Source organism: Peromyscus maniculatus, chromosome 7 (assembly GCF_049852395.1).
Source record: "Peromyscus maniculatus bairdii isolate BWxNUB_F1_BW_parent chromosome 7, HU_Pman_BW_mat_3.1, whole genome shotgun sequence".
Taxonomy (NCBI): Eukaryota; Metazoa; Chordata; class Mammalia; order Rodentia; family Cricetidae; genus Peromyscus; species Peromyscus maniculatus.
In genome coordinates, this window is record NC_134858.1 from 62,049,774 (window position 1) to 62,064,953 (window position 15,180).

Here is a 15,180-nt window from a genome sequence, read left to right on the forward strand (position 1 = left end):
GAGTGCTCAGTCTGCATGTGTGGCTTTATATCAGAAGAGGGCATCAGATCCCACTACAGGTGGTTGTGAGCCACCATGTGATTGCTGGGAATTGAACTCAGGACCTCTGGAAGAACAGCCAGTGCTCTTAACCACTGAATCATCTTCTCCAGCCCCAGCCACTCCTTAACTGTTGACTTCAGATTGGGATTCAGGCTGGTGAGCTGGCTCAGTGGCCTCGGCTATTGTCCTCAAGCCTGACAACCTGAGTTCAACCCCTGGGACCCACATGGTAGAAAGAGAAATGACTCAAGCAAGTTGTCCTATGACCTCCACATGTGTGCCATGGCACGCACGCACACGCGCGCACACACACACATATATAAATAAATAAACTTACATTTTATTGTCCTTAATTCCAGCCTCCCCTGTTGGAGTTGAGTTGGCCTGCAGGTCAGATGCAGGGTGACAAGCAGCCACAGAGAGGGAGGGCCTTCAGAGAAAGAGGGGAAATGCCCAGAGTACAGAGCAGCTCCCCAAAGAAAGACGGACAGAAGACAGCTAAGTTCACCATGTTTATGTTAACGTGCCTGTGTGTGCCGTTACTAATCTATCCGACAGCTCAGCCCAAGTCTGAAATTCCTCTCAGTAAGTCAGACACCTTGGAAGTCACCCACTCACTCCCTCCCTTCCTCACTCACTCACTTACTCCCTCACTCCCTCCCTCCCTCCCTCCCTCCCTCCCTCCCTCATTCCCTCCCTCCCTGACTTTTTGGTTTTGCCTTTGTGTTTTGAGGCAGAATACCTTGTGCTTCTGTTGCGGGGCTCTTTGCTTAGCATACTCACTACTGTCCTGGGATTCCTTTTGTTTCTCCTTTGATGGGTCCCTAGTTCTCAGAATCCATGTTTTCTTTGGCTTTTTAAGTTTTCTTGAGTAATTACTTTTTTCTTTTTCTACCTTTCTTTCTTTTGGGGGGGGGTGAGTGGGTGGGTTAACAAGATTTCATATATCAGTCTAACTCTCAAACTAGGCACATAGCCGAGGTTGACTGACGATGACCTTGAACTTATAATAGTCCTGCCTCCACCTGCAGGTGTGCACCTCCACACTGAGTCTGTAGATGCTGAGAACTGAACACAGGGCTTCACACATGCCAGGAAGCATTCCACTGAGGGAACTATATCACCAGCCCTGGACATGGTTTTTTTGTTTTTGTTTTTGTTTTTTAATTTTTTTTTTTTTTTAATGAGGAGTGGGGCATCTTCCACTTAGTTACCTAAAGTACCCATGAAGATTAATGTTTGGGAGTTTGTTCAAATCTGAAACTGTCCTATCAAATGGTTTTGGGGGTCTGGAGAGATGGCTCAGAGGATAAGAACACTGGCTGTTCTTCCAGAGGTCCTGAGTTCAATTCCCAGCAACCACATGGTGGCTCACAACCATCTGTAGTGAGATCTGGTGCCCTCTTCTGGCCTGCAGGCATACATGCTTATACATAATAAATAAATAAATAAATAAATAAATAAATAAATAAATAAATAAATAAATAAATAAATCTTAAAAAAAATGGTTTTGGTAGGTATAAAATTCTAGACAAAAGGATTTCGTCTGTTTTGTTTGGACCAGCTTGTTTTCTTGAAGTGCTGAGATCCAGGCTTTTCCTCTGAGCCACATCCCTCCTGCTGCTTGGCTGTCGGTTCTAGACTGGAAACTACTTTCTCTCCAGATGTTAGGGAGAGAGGGCCCCACTGTCCCCTCATTTCCAGCTAAGAACTCGAAGAACTTGATTCCTGGTGCTTGTGTATTACTGCTTTCCTCTTCCTAAAAACTTTAAGTTTACCTGTAGAAATATAAAAAGTTGGGCTGGAGAGATGGCTCAGTGGTTAAGGGCACTGACTGCTCTTCCAGAAGACCTGGGTTCAATTCCCAGCCCCCACATGGCAGCTCACAACTGTCTGTGACTCCAGTTCCAGGAGATCCAATATCCTCAGACAGATGCACATGGAGGTAAAACATAAATGTGAATAAAATAAAAAATGAAATAATTTAAAAAAAAGAAATATAAAACTTTGGTGCCTGGAGTGTTGGCTCGGTAGTTAAGAGCACTTGCTGCTCTTCCAGAGGACCCAAGTTTGGCAGCTCCCTGAACCCACATCAAGAAAGTTCACAACCACCTGTAACTCCAGCTCCAGGGGATCCAAAGGCCTCTTCTGGACTCCTTGGGCGTCCACATGCCAATGGCATACATACACAGAAATAAAAATATGGTTTTTAAAATGTCTTTTTAAAAAAAAATTGTAATGCTCTGCCCTGATGGGAGTCATGATCTCCTATTCCATTTCTCCTCCTCCAGGCCTTCACTGCCCGTCTCCTCCCTCTTTCTGCCCCTCCCCCTTCTTCACACCCCAGTTCCCCTCCCCTCCCCCCACCTCCGTTTGGGTCCTCTACTCTCATAGTAGCTGGGTTTAGGAAAGGTACTGTGGTGTGTCACCACAGCCGGATGTTTAATGGGGCGGGGGCTCTCCTAGATCTCCACAACTTTTTTTTTCTAGTACATGTGAGAGGACTCGCATTATGTACTCTATTTGGTTTTCTTGGTGGTCTCCCCAGGACCTGGGAGGACAGGCGTCAACTCACACCCGCTTTCTGTGCCCCAGGTTCTAACCCAGCACCTGGCATACAACAGGGATTCACAACTGTATGCTGAGATTGGCTGAGAGTGTGACTGTAGCGTGAATACCAGCTCTCCTGACTACACTGGGAAGCTGGGGTGGCCCCTGGGGCCCCAATATTCCCTGGAGAATTAACCTCAGCATGATATCTTTGGAGCCCTACCAAGCCTGTCCTCAACTCTATTTCAGGGAGCAGTGTGTGCCCAGCCCTGCCCACCGGGGACATTTGGCCAGAACTGTAGCCAAGATTGTCCTTGCCACCATGGAGGCCAGTGTGACCATGTGACTGGACAATGTCACTGTACAGCTGGATACATGGGAGACAGGTAAGGACGCCCTTAACTCTTGTCTCTGGTGTTCAGTTCATACCCTCCTCAGCAGCCTTGCAGAGAATTCTAGCCACAGCACCTCTGGCCAGCCTTCTGTCTCTTTGTTCAGAAGGCATTCCGAGTCCTACCAGGGAAATCCATCTGCTCACCCTATCTCTCCCTAAGTGCCACCCACCCCTCCTCCAGCCTGGCTGCCCTAAACTTGCACTGGGATGGAGATGAGTGACCCCCTCCTCCATCTCCCCTGTCTGCACTTGCAGAGGGAAGCAGTGGTACAGAGACCCCAAAAGAGCGAAGAGAGAAAAATCAGTGTCCACATTTTGAAGTGCTTTTAGAAGTAGATTTTTATTCCCAAATTGGGTTATCTCTGAAAGATACTGACATCAGGTTGTGTGGATGAGTGCCTGAGAGCAGGCTGAGCGGGTGTCCAGAGAGACCCTGATGTCCTTGAAGGAAGCCAACCTGTCACGGGGGGGGGGGGGGGGGGGGGGGACACAGGCAACAGAACACATAACCGAGGAACTGCCTTCTGGGTACAACTGCACCAGGTGGAAGGAAGCAATGGGGCAGGGGCAGCACAGTGGAAGAGGAAGAAACAAGGCCTGTGCGGCTGGTGGCGAACTGGAGGTGGAGGACCACACGTATCCACAGACCCCTGACCGGGTCCCCTTCCTCCACCAACCAGCCTGAGGAGGCCTTGCCTTTGCCTGGCTCTGTGCAGGTGGATCCAAGTCTCACCTCCGGCTCCTGAATGTTATTACTCTTTCTAGACAAAGTGAGAGGAGATAATGTAGAAAGCACAGCTTAGAGGAAGCATTGGAGAACCAGGATTGTCCATCACACAGGCCTCTTTACGTCAATGGAAGGAAATGAATGAGGCCTGATCACCTGGAATGCTGGAGAGACATGGTCAAACAATCCCTCAATATCCTGAGCTTTGTCTCTCAGTGAACAGAACACATCCCCATGAAAGAGACCCCGTGTACTTTGCATCCTCCACCAACAGAATATCCTTATGCATATCACAGATCCTTCTTTTAGGCCTTAGCCCTAGCTCTGTTTGTCAGCCAATAGAATTCATTCTTATTGTAAAGATCACCGGTGCTTGGCTTCTCTGCAAATGATGTAGCCAGCCCCGAAGCATTGTTAGGAGAGTTGTGCAGATATGGTACCATCTCGAGTTTCATTCTTCACCTCTTGTGGATCGGCTTCCTGCAGTCCACGAGGCTTGCAGGAGAGATGGGGTGGGCTGGGGGGGGTCTCTGACAAGACAGTTGTTTCCTGGTCTCTGTCTGGGTGACATAAGCAGGGATCAAGGCTAAGTCACCCAGGGAGTCCTTTCTGGGGTGTGTGTGTGTGTTGACAGTATCTCTCATAGCCCAGGCTGGCCTCAATCTTACAGTATAGCCAATGATTACCTGAACTTCCAAACTTCCTGCCTCCATCACCTCAGTGCTGAGATACAGATTTATGTTACCTGGTCACATTAATGTGGTGCCAGGGGTCAAATCCATAGCTTCCTGCATACTAAATAGGCACTCAACCAATGAACTTACATTTAGCTCCAGCCGCCTTTTGGATCTGACTAACAAAATCGGCATCCCCCTGCTCTCCCTGGAACTGTCCCAGTCTTTAGTGATATCCAGAAAGACTTTGTGTGCTAGTGCTGGGTTTATTTCCTTACACCCTCAAGTTCTTAAGCCTCATGCCAGCATTCATCTCCATGGGTTCCCCAGAGTACTGGTTGTGAGTTCTGGGGATCCAGAATTAAGTGGCAGGTCCACCTTCCCATCACATCTTCAAACCCCAAAGTAAGGAAATGCTGGAGACCGAGTGAGGACCCCTTTGTTCCAGCCCTTATTCATGTGTTAGAAACTGGTGTCAGGGTTTTAGCAAGCTGCCAGGCACCAGGAGAGCCACCTCATTTGCTCTCGGGGTTCACCAAGGGCAGAAATAATCCCAAGTGTCCCTTCTTGGAGTTTCACCCTTGATCCTAGAGCAGAGAAAATCTCCAAAACCGTGGAGCTTGCTTCCCAACCCGCCTCAGGAGAGTTCATGTAGAGTGCCGAGAGCATTTGGCTTTCCCGCCTCAACAGGCTGCCTGGTGTTTAATATTTTGTAAAATTGCCTCCATTAATTTTGTAGGTGACAGCTGCATTAGCCCACCCCAAATTATCATGAGCATATTAAAACCAAGCGGGTATAATAACGCGGGTCTCCCTAGATAGGCGGGATCCAGCTCAAATTAAACACGAAACGTAACTTGTAATTTAATTGAGCAATGTATCTGGTTGTTAATGGCAAGATCGGACACATTAGATTGATACATTGGGAAGGAAGGGTGTTTAAGTAGAAAGCTAATCCCTGCTGTGATTATCCTCCTGTTCCATGGGCTGGTTATTAGTGTGCTTTGTGTAAAATTCATTAGCAGTCTTAGCTTGATCTCTAAATAAATAAGTTGTTTAAATTGTGGATAGGAAGAAAAGTAAAAAGAGTCTGATTATGGAAATGGATTGGGTTGTCAATATTTCATCTCTAGATTCTTTTCTGGGCATGAGGATTCAGTGCCCCCTCCCCTGGAATACAGCCAGGTGGGCACTCCCTTCAGAGCAGCTCTGTCTGCAGTGCTGGGCAGGAGTGGGCAGGAGTATGCCAACACAAGGGAGCAGGTGTCTCCTGACGTCAGAGAGCTGAGGCCTGCAGAGCTCAGTGGTCTGTGGCAGAATGCGGACGCTGAGCAGGGACTGGCAGTGTAGACGGTGGGTCTGTAGCTGCTCTTGCTCCTTGCCCTCTACCTCAGTTCCCTCCCTTCTCAGCGCCCCCTTTCTCTCTCCTGTCTGCCTCCTGCCCTTCCTCCCCTAAGAGCCCCTCCCTCTGTTCCTGCCCCAGCAGGCTGGGGCGACCCAGGGCAACCTAGATCTTTCTCATTGCCCTCCCTTCAGCCAGATTCTGCCCCTCACACAGTGGCTCCAAAAGGGGGAAGCCAGTGGCATCTCCCTTGAGGGAAGCTCTAAAGCTACATCCCAGTCTCTCTCCTGCCTCTTATCACTCTGGGCACAGAACAGCAAAGACAGAAACGAGAACACCTAGTCTCTAGTTGTCAAGGCTAGTCCCCAATACTCTGGCTGCTCTCAATCCTCCCATACACAATGCTGCCCCCCAAGTCTACTGGTGCGTGGCCACTTGACCTCATTTTAGGCCACCAACCTCTCAGTAGGACCACCCTCTCCCTGCCCTGTCTATGAGGAAGAATGCCTATGAAGAAGAATTATGGGTATGTCTTAGTTAGGGTGACTATTGCTGTGATCAACCACCATGACCAAAAGCAACTTGGGGAGGAAAGGGTTTATTTCGTTCACAGTTCCATATCACAGTTCATCATCAAAAGCAGTGAGGGCAGGAACTCAAGCAGAGCAGGAACCTGGAGGCAGGAGCTGATACAGAGGCCATGGAGGGGTGCTGCTTACTGGCTTGTTCCTCATGGCTTACTCAGCCTGCTTTCTTATAGCACCCAGGACCACCAGCCCAGGGGTGGTTCCACCCACAATGGACTGGGCCCTCCCATATCAACCACTAATTAAGAAAATGCCCTACAGTCTCATCTTGTGGAGAGATTTTCTCAGTTGAGGTTCCCTCCTCTCAGATGACTCTAGCTTGTGTCAAGTTGACGTATAACTAGCCAGCACAGGGTACATTTAGAACATAAACAAATGAGGATGTAACTCAGTAGGGTGATTGCCTAGCATGCATAAAGACCTGAGTTCCATCCCCAGTACTGAGTAAACAGGCCTTGATGGTTCATGTCTGTCTGTAATCCTAGCACTCAGGAGGTAGAGGTAAGAGAATCAGGAGTTCAAGGTCACACTTGAACACTTAAATCTTAGGAGGAGGGGGCTGGTAAGATGACTCAGCACGTAAAGGTGCCTGCTATTCAAAGCCTGATGACCTGAGTTCTGTCCCTGGAAGACATAGTAGAAGTGGAAGAAGAGAACTGTAAGTGTTGCAGCTCCGAGGGGAAAGGTACCCTGTGGTATCCCACAAAATCACACTGTACAACAAACCTCCCACACGAGATTTACTGGGAAAGACACAAGAGGGTGGCCGCCTCTGCTCTGGTGAGAAGCAGCAGGGGGCTGAGAGGGCGACAGGCTTATTATACAGGGTTTCTTGGGAGCAGAGTTTTTTAGGGGGAAGATTTCCTGAGTGGGGATTGGTGAGATTTCAAGTCCTGATCTTGGGGTGAGCCCAGGGGTTGGTGGGTTTTCAGGCTCAGGGACTGGTGGGTTTTCAGGCTCAGGGACACTGGGTTTTAGAGCTCAGGGACTGGTGGGTTTTCAAAGCCCGGAAGTAAGCTCTGATCATTTGCCTTACATGAAGCAACTCTACCGTCTGTCCTCCGACCTCCACACAAGTAATAATTAAACAACTTCTAATCCCTCAAGTCCATGCTTCCATTACATTTCCGGATTCTTTTCCTTGAGCCTTTTCATGCCTGAATCTAAGGCAAGAGGGTCAGATCTGCTGTGTTTTAAGAACTATAACAAACTCTTAATAAAAACTGGAGCGACGGGTCAGCAGTTAAGAGATTTATTTAAGAGTAACAACAAATAGCGGTCTCCTGGCTACCTTTCTGGATAGTTACACATTTTAAAAAGTTAATTATGTGTACGGGGGTGGGTTATGTACATGTGAGTGCAGTGCCAGAGGAGACTAATAGAGGCTGTCAGATCCCCTGGACCTGGAGTTACACGTGGTTGTGAGCTGCCCAGCGTGGGTGCTGGGAACAGAACTCAGGTCATGCAAGTCAAATTGGAGTGCTTGACTGCTAAGCCATCTCTCCATTCTCCAGTATTATCTTATTTAAACTTCAAAAACCTGATGAGGGTTACCAGTTCATCTTATGACGAGCAAGCGGCCCATAGAAGTTTAGGTCTTCATTATCTGCATCACTGAAGCAGAGTTTAGAAACAGATAATCCCCAAGCCCAGAGGCTGGTTCCCTCTAGTGCACAGGTCGCCCCCAGGTAACCCCTTATTTCCCCAAGGTCCAGTTGCTATGACAATAAGCTTGTGGCCCCTGGGAAATTACCCTGGACTGTAGCAAGGGCTTTTAAAGCACATTCAGGAAGCCAGGAAGCTAGGAAGCCAGCAGCTGACACACAAAAGATCAGTATCTATTGGCCTAAAGGCTGGGGACCTCTAAGTATCTACCCGTATGAGCTCACATAGCACAAAGGGTGTCTGTCCTCCACCGTGGGGGCTCACTGGCTGGTAACAGAGAGAGCTAGGCCCTGCCTTGAGTCCTTAGATCTCAGGAAGAGCAAATAGCCAGTCTTTGGGAGTATGCAGCTTGATGAAAGAGGAAGACACTTGTATGTAAGGGAAATTCCACCCTGAGGGGGAGGAACCACAGGGCTCCCCAGGACAGGGGAGAGAGGCTTCCACCTGAGACTTGGGAAAGCACATCCTAGTAATCCCAGCACTCAGGAGTTTGGGACAGGAGGATTGCTGTGAAATCAAAGCCTGGGTTACATAGTGAATTCTAGGACAACCACCTGAATTACAGAGTAAGATCCTGTCTCAAATAAACAAACAAAAAAATTCATAGCACCACATAGACCAAGTATGGGAGCATTAAGGACATGGAAAAGGTAGGATGGGAAGTTCAAGGTCACCCTTGGCTACATATTGAGTTTGAAGCCAGCCTAGTCTACATGAGACTCTTTAAATATAAATATTCATATTTATTATTAAATCGATTTATTATACAATTAATTACCAAAAAGACCCTCTCTTTATGGATTTTGAAGGAAACAAACATTCAAACCATAGCACACACATTTTATCACACTTTTTTAAAAAGAGGACTTCAGTCACACAAGGACCACAATCACATAGGTAGTCTGGAACCCACCAGGCTGGCCCCAAACTTAAAGGCACCATCCCGCCTCAGTCTCCCAAGTCGCTAGGATTATAGGCACGCACCACCACCACACCCAGCCTTATCACGGTTTTCACAATGAAAAAGTTTTGCATCATTACACTGATAATACGAGCTCATAGCTGGCTGCTAAGGAGATGTGAGGTGAAGTTCCCATGGAAATGGGGTGGGGTGGGGGGAGACTGGGAGGGAAGGAGCACACCAGGCATTCCAAGTTGGGGGGTGGGTCTGTGCAGATGCATGGAGAAGGCATGCAAGGGCTCCGGCCCACAGCTCCACCCTGCTCTCTGCTCTCCCACAGGTGCCAAGAGGAATGTCCCTTTGGAACTTTTGGTTTCCGGTGTTCCCAGCTCTGTGATTGCCACAACGGAGGTCAATGTTCTCCGGCCACAGGGGCCTGTGAATGTGAACCCGGCTACAAGGGCCCTAGCTGCCAAGAGCGGCTGTGCCCCGAGGGCTGGCATGGCCCAGGCTGCTCCTTGCCCTGTCCCTGTGATCCCGAAAACACTATCAGGTATGAGCTGTGGATAGGTAAGTCTGGGGCAGGGTCCGGGTGGCCCCCGTGACGGAGAAAGGCTTCCCAGGCTGTGGCCCCACCTCCAGTGTGGCCAGCCAGTCAGCTGGGAGAAGCAGGGTCTTCAGGGCTTTGATCTCTCTGATAAAATGTGAAAACTAATGCCACCCAGCTGGAGTCAGGACCAGACCTTAGATCAGCGGCCACCTGTTCTCCATGTCAAGCTTGCCTGGGCTTCACACTAGGTCAGTCTCAAGCCTCACATAGGAATGACCCACAGAAATGGGGGACTAGAACTGGATAGTTCTAGGGACTGGCTTGGGTTGGGGTGACGGCTGATGCACGGTGTCTGGTGAACTATCTTGGAGAGTCCTCTTCTCCACCCTGAGCATCTAACTGGAGGCTGGAGCCTTAGAAAGCCCATCCCGGGACCCAGAGAGGCCCCAGCCGGGTGGGAGAGCAGGAAGGACAGAGATTGGCCCCTGCCCAGAATGGAAATATGTGGACAGGAGCTAGTCTCTCCCACTTCCAGAGAGGACTGAGCCTGAGAAGCAGAATAGATGGTCCCAGCCTCCCCGGCCACCTCTTTCCCTTCCTGCTAGCTGCTCCAGCTGCCCGGCCTTCTGCTGTCAGCCCTGGAGATGCCTCACTGCCCTCTATCTGACTGCCTGCTGTCAGGACAGTAAGGGGTGGGATCAATCCTCCTTTCTCCTGGCCTATGAACGTCCCAGGAAGACAGGCCGGCCCAGACAGTGGATACTGTGCAGATGGCCAGGCAGAGAAGGCCTCTGCTCTGAGGTCCCTCTTCACCCCCAGTGTGGTTTCTCACAGGTCACCCTGGAGCCTCTGGCCACAGCACGCAGGGCATCTCAGCATGTATGAGTTCAGATGAATATGGTTCCTTGGTGGCATCTCGGAAGAGAACTATACCCAGAGAGCCTAGAGCCAAGGTCTATGTGAACATTTCCGTGCCTTGCCATTCACTCAACAAACATGAAGTGCCCCCACAGGACAGCGCCAGGCTACAAGAGGGAAGCCCACATGCTCTTAGGATCTCAGATGCTGATATTCACTGACACTTTCTTGAATGTTCTTCCAATGCAAGGCACCTCCAGTGGTGTCTCAGAGCCCTGTTTTGCTTCCAATGGACCAAAATTCATTCAGCCAAACCACGGCATACCATTAAGTGTATAACACACCCATCATCAGAGGTTGAGAAATATTAGGGTAGAAATATATATGTCCCTGCCTCTGCTGGGTCCCAGCATGTGTCCAAGTTACCGTGACCTTGGATATGTGCATAAAAGATCACAAGAAGCCACCACGCTGGTCAGGAGAGGCATCCTGGAAGAGGTGCCCTGTGGCCTGGACTGAAGGACAGGGTGAGAGGTTTAAGGTTGCTAAGTACGGGGATGAGAAAGCCACTCACAGATGGAAGACGTCATGGGACACCCATCCCTGCTGGGAAGCCAAGGAGGCTGCTGAGGTCCCCATCCAGGAAGAGTCCCTACCGTAGAAATCCACTCAAGCCCCAAATTAAAAAGCTATTGTTTTCCTGCCATGCCTGGGCAACCGTGCCCTGCATAATTTATCTTTCTTCTGAAGGAGTCCTCCATGCATTATTAATCTGGAAGGACTCCCTCTTCTCTGTCGCTAATCTCAGCCCATCCAATATTAATGATTATTTGCTTTACTGTCTTTAACGGGTGTCATGTTTCAAGGAACTGGGAGGCAACATCCCTCCTTAGACATGGGTCCTTGGAAGGTGTCTGCCAGCCCAGCTCCAGGCAGGCTGCTTAGACTCCAAAGCACTACCTCCTCGGGGAGAGCCTGGTCCCAAGCCTGGACCTCCAAGGGCACCAGCACCCTGCCTTATCCATCTCTATCACCACTGCCTCAGCCTTCAGTGACAGGCATCACTGAATTCATCTTAAACAGTACATCCTTCTAGGTAGCTCCACCCACTTGCTTTTTAAATATTCCCCCTTCTCCAAGTTCTGACACCCAAAGATGTTTCCAGTTAGTGCCACCCAGAGGAAACAAGGCGTCTGAGATGAGAACCTCTGGTCTAACTGAATCCTTGCTGCTCTTGGCTTTGTCTTTATGCACACTGAGGACAGGTCTCTCCCTGTGTGTGGACACTCTAAGCCTTGCTCCTCCTGTGAAGCTTTGACTCACTGTAGAGCGAGCCTTCTCTTGGGATATAAAGAAAGCGAAGACCTGCAGCGAGGGGTGTGCCTCAGTTGGTAGAGCATTTGCCTGGCACCTGTACGGCCAGGATGCATATTCCATCCCCAACTAGCATAAACTGGGCATGGTGGCACACACCTGTAATTCCAGCGTGTAGGAGACTAAGGCAGGAGGTTCAGAAGTTCAAGGTCGTCCTTGGTTACTTGGAGGCCAGAATGGGTGCTATGAGATCTTGTTTCAAAAAAATAAAAATAGGATGGGGTGAAGGAAGGAAGGGAAGGACAGAGGAAGGGAGAGAGAGAAGGGGGAGAAAGGGAGAGAGGGCAGGAGGAGAGGAGGGAGGGAGAGAGACAGATAGGGGCTACAATTCCAATCTTAAGGCTGCTAAGTTGCAGGTATTGGGTGGGGGGTTGTCCCCTCTGTCCTGGCTTCAGATCCTACTGTTAATCCCAAAGATGGGAAGAGAAAGACCCCCAACCCAAATTATCATGGGCAAATTAATTAAAGCAAGCAATTAATTAAAGCAAGCTTTTTTATTCATGTACAGGGGCTGCCTCCCCCTAAGGCAGGGTTGAGAGGTCAGCATTGGATGTGAGGAAGACAAAGCTTTTGTAACTGGCGGGGGGGGCGGGTAGGGAGTTTCCAAACGGGGGATTTGTCAGGCAAAACAGAGTTACGGGGCAGAACATGAGCATAGCAATTACTCCCAAGGACCTCCCGAAACAATGGTTGCAGGGTGGGCATAGCAAGGAAGTCATAGGTGGCTGTAAAACTTTTAAAAACAAAGGGAGGGTTGCAGGTTGGTTATAAACAACTTTTCCAAACAAAGACATGATTGACATTCCTGGAAGGTGCAGTGCAGAACCATTTGTAGTTGAGGTAACAGGTGGGGCACAGCCCAGTCCTTGAGAAACAGAGGCTTAATCATAACAGGAATGAGCCTAGCTTGTCTTTACTCTAAGATGGCCTTTAAGTCTAAGGTGGAGGCAGGCTGGTTCTTTACTAGCTAACAAAGAAAATACCCTGATACACACTCCTCTCCTCTCTATGTCCGCCTCCCAGTCTGTCTATCACTTTTCATCAGCACAGGAGCGACTTCTCTTGTGGTCTTTGGAAGTGGGATGGAGGTGAAGTGACTAGAAGCCTTGCCTCATTTGTTCCCGAACCTGTGCAGAACTTGGAACAAGTAGGGGCTTCCAGTCTCCAGCATCCTTCTGAGGAGACAGGACTCTAACCCCAGCCCACCCAAAACCTCTCCCTGCCCCCCTCCCCTCTGGCTAGCTGCCACAGAGAGGTTTTGGGTTGCCCCGGGAAGGAGCAGGGCTGAGGAGCTTTGTTTCCTCTTTGGGCTCTGTGAAAACACAAAAGAGCCCACCTTTCTTCATAGAGCATTCACCTTGAGGACAGTGGCTGGGTGTCAGGCCTCTTAAATGTTCCCTCCAAAATTGGATTGTCATAGATGAGTTCCAGTAGCCATGATGGCGGATTACCTTTGAAAGATTTGATTTAGCCAGCAGATGCCACGGAGATAGAAATCTCATCAGGGCAAAAGAAAGGCAGAAAAAAAACGCACTCTGTGTAGCTGACACGCACATTGTGCAGCTTTCGGCTCCTGTTAGCTAGTGATTAATCTGTGTCCGGGGAAGAGGAAGAAAATCAGGGAAACCTGACACAGAGGAGGCGGCCTGAGTACCCGTGATGCGGACTTTGGTCCCAGCCTCCCCCAGCACTGCGTGAACAACCAGGTGACCCAGGGGTAGGGAGGCCCTGGCAGGGGGCCATGAGTTCAAAGCCAGCCTGGGCTTCATAGTCTCAAAAAAATAAAAAATAAAAAAATAAAAAGCCAAATCGTCTGCTGTCACTCCCCAGCATCTTTTCAGAGGGACATTTAGAGAATGATAACAGATCATCAAATTAAGAAGCCAATGTCCTGTTTCTAGAAATAGAATTGTAGAGCTGGGGATATAGCTCAGCTGGTGGAGTGTTGCCTAGAGTCTTGGTTACTGCTCTATTGCTGTAAAGAGACTCCATGGCCAAGGCAATGTATAACAGAAAGCATCTAATTGGAGTTTGCTTACAGTTTCAGAGGGTCAGTTCATGATCATCATGGCGGGAAGCCTGGTGGCAGGCAGGCAGGCATGGTGCTGGAACAGTGGCTGAGAGCTTACATCCCGATTCACAGGCAGCAGGCAGAGAGAGAGAGAGAGAGAGAGAGAGAGAGAGAGAGAGAGAGAGAGCAAGCATGGACCTGGCATGAGCTTTTGAAACCTCAAAGTCCACTCTCAGTGACACACTTCCTCCAACAAGACCACACCTCCTAATCCTTTCAGAACAGTTCCACAACTAGGGACCAAGCATTCAAATCTATGAGCCAATGGGGGCCATTCTCCTTCAAATCACCACACCTAGCACGTACCAAGCCCTGGATTCCATCCCCAACACCCAATCAACTAGATGTACTGACTGGAATCTCCGTACCTCAGAAGTGAAGACAGGAAAATTAAAAGATGAATTTCAACTTCATAGCAAGTTGAAGGCTAGCCTGGGCTACATGAATCCAGTGTCCAAGTAAAAAAAAGAAAAGAAAAAGAATAGAGACCATAAGGGTGTGAGAAAGAAAGGAATGGGATTGAAGAGACAGCTCAGCAGTTAAAGCAAATGCTGTACTTGTAGAGCACCTGAGTTCGGATCCCAGTACCTGCACACTTCTCATATTTCAGATCATGACTTTAGTTTGGGGGGACTTTACGGTTTTGTTTTAGTTTGAGGATTTGTTTGTGTGGCTCATATTTTGTTTGTTATGGTTTTTATTTTAAGATCTATTTATTTACTTACTCTATGTGCGTTAGTGTTTTGCTTGTATGCATGTCTGTGTGAAGGTGTCAGATTCTCTGGAACTGGAATTACAGACAGATGTGAGCTGCCATGTGGGTGCTGGGAATTGAACCTGGGTCCTCTGAAAGAGCAGCCTGTGCTCTTAACCGCTGAGCCATCTCTCCAGTCCCTGTTGTGAGATTTTGTTTGGGTTTTTTTGGGGGTGGGAGTGGTGGTACTGAATTGAACCCAAGGCCTCAAACATACTTGGCAGGTACTGAATTATATCCTTAGCCCTAAAATATAAACTTCGTATATAACTTGCATATTTTATTTAATCTTAAATCATTAGCTATTTGGAGAAACAATGAAATACCTCGATTACATTCCTCCTCCTCCTTTTTTCCTTTGAGACTGTGTCTCACTTTGTAGCACTGGTTAGCCTATAATTCACTAAGTAGACCAGGCTGGGCTTGAACTCCACCTGTCTCTGCTGCCAAGTGCTAGGATTAGATGTACACCACCACACCTGGCATCGAACATTCCTTCTTAGGATAGTCCTAACCCATTTTAACTAGCACCTTCTTGTCAGAGGTGACACGAAGCACAGGATAGACATGGCCAGACCTTGGTTCAAACCCCAGCTCCATCATTTACCCACTTATCTGTGTGACCTTGGGCAGGTCCCAGAACCTCTGGGTACCACCTGTAAAATGGAGGCTCACATTCCTACCTCACAGG

The 15,180-nt window shown here is 48.8% G+C and overlaps 1 protein-coding gene across 26 annotated transcripts in view; it reads left to right on the forward strand.

Annotated features, from left to right (window-relative positions):
• Positions 1-15,180, forward strand: part of Megf11 (multiple EGF like domains 11) — a 337,954-nt gene that overhangs the window by 268,632 nt on the left and 54,142 nt on the right. For all 26 annotated transcript variants that reach the window (XM_076576504.1, XM_076576500.1, XM_076576505.1 and 23 more), the window contains 2 exons: positions 2,842-2,978; positions 9,223-9,435. In XM_076576504.1, the coding sequence (XP_076432619.1) occupies positions 2,842-2,978; positions 9,223-9,435 (350 nt within the window). The remainder of the gene's footprint in view (positions 1-2,841; positions 2,979-9,222; positions 9,436-15,180) is intronic.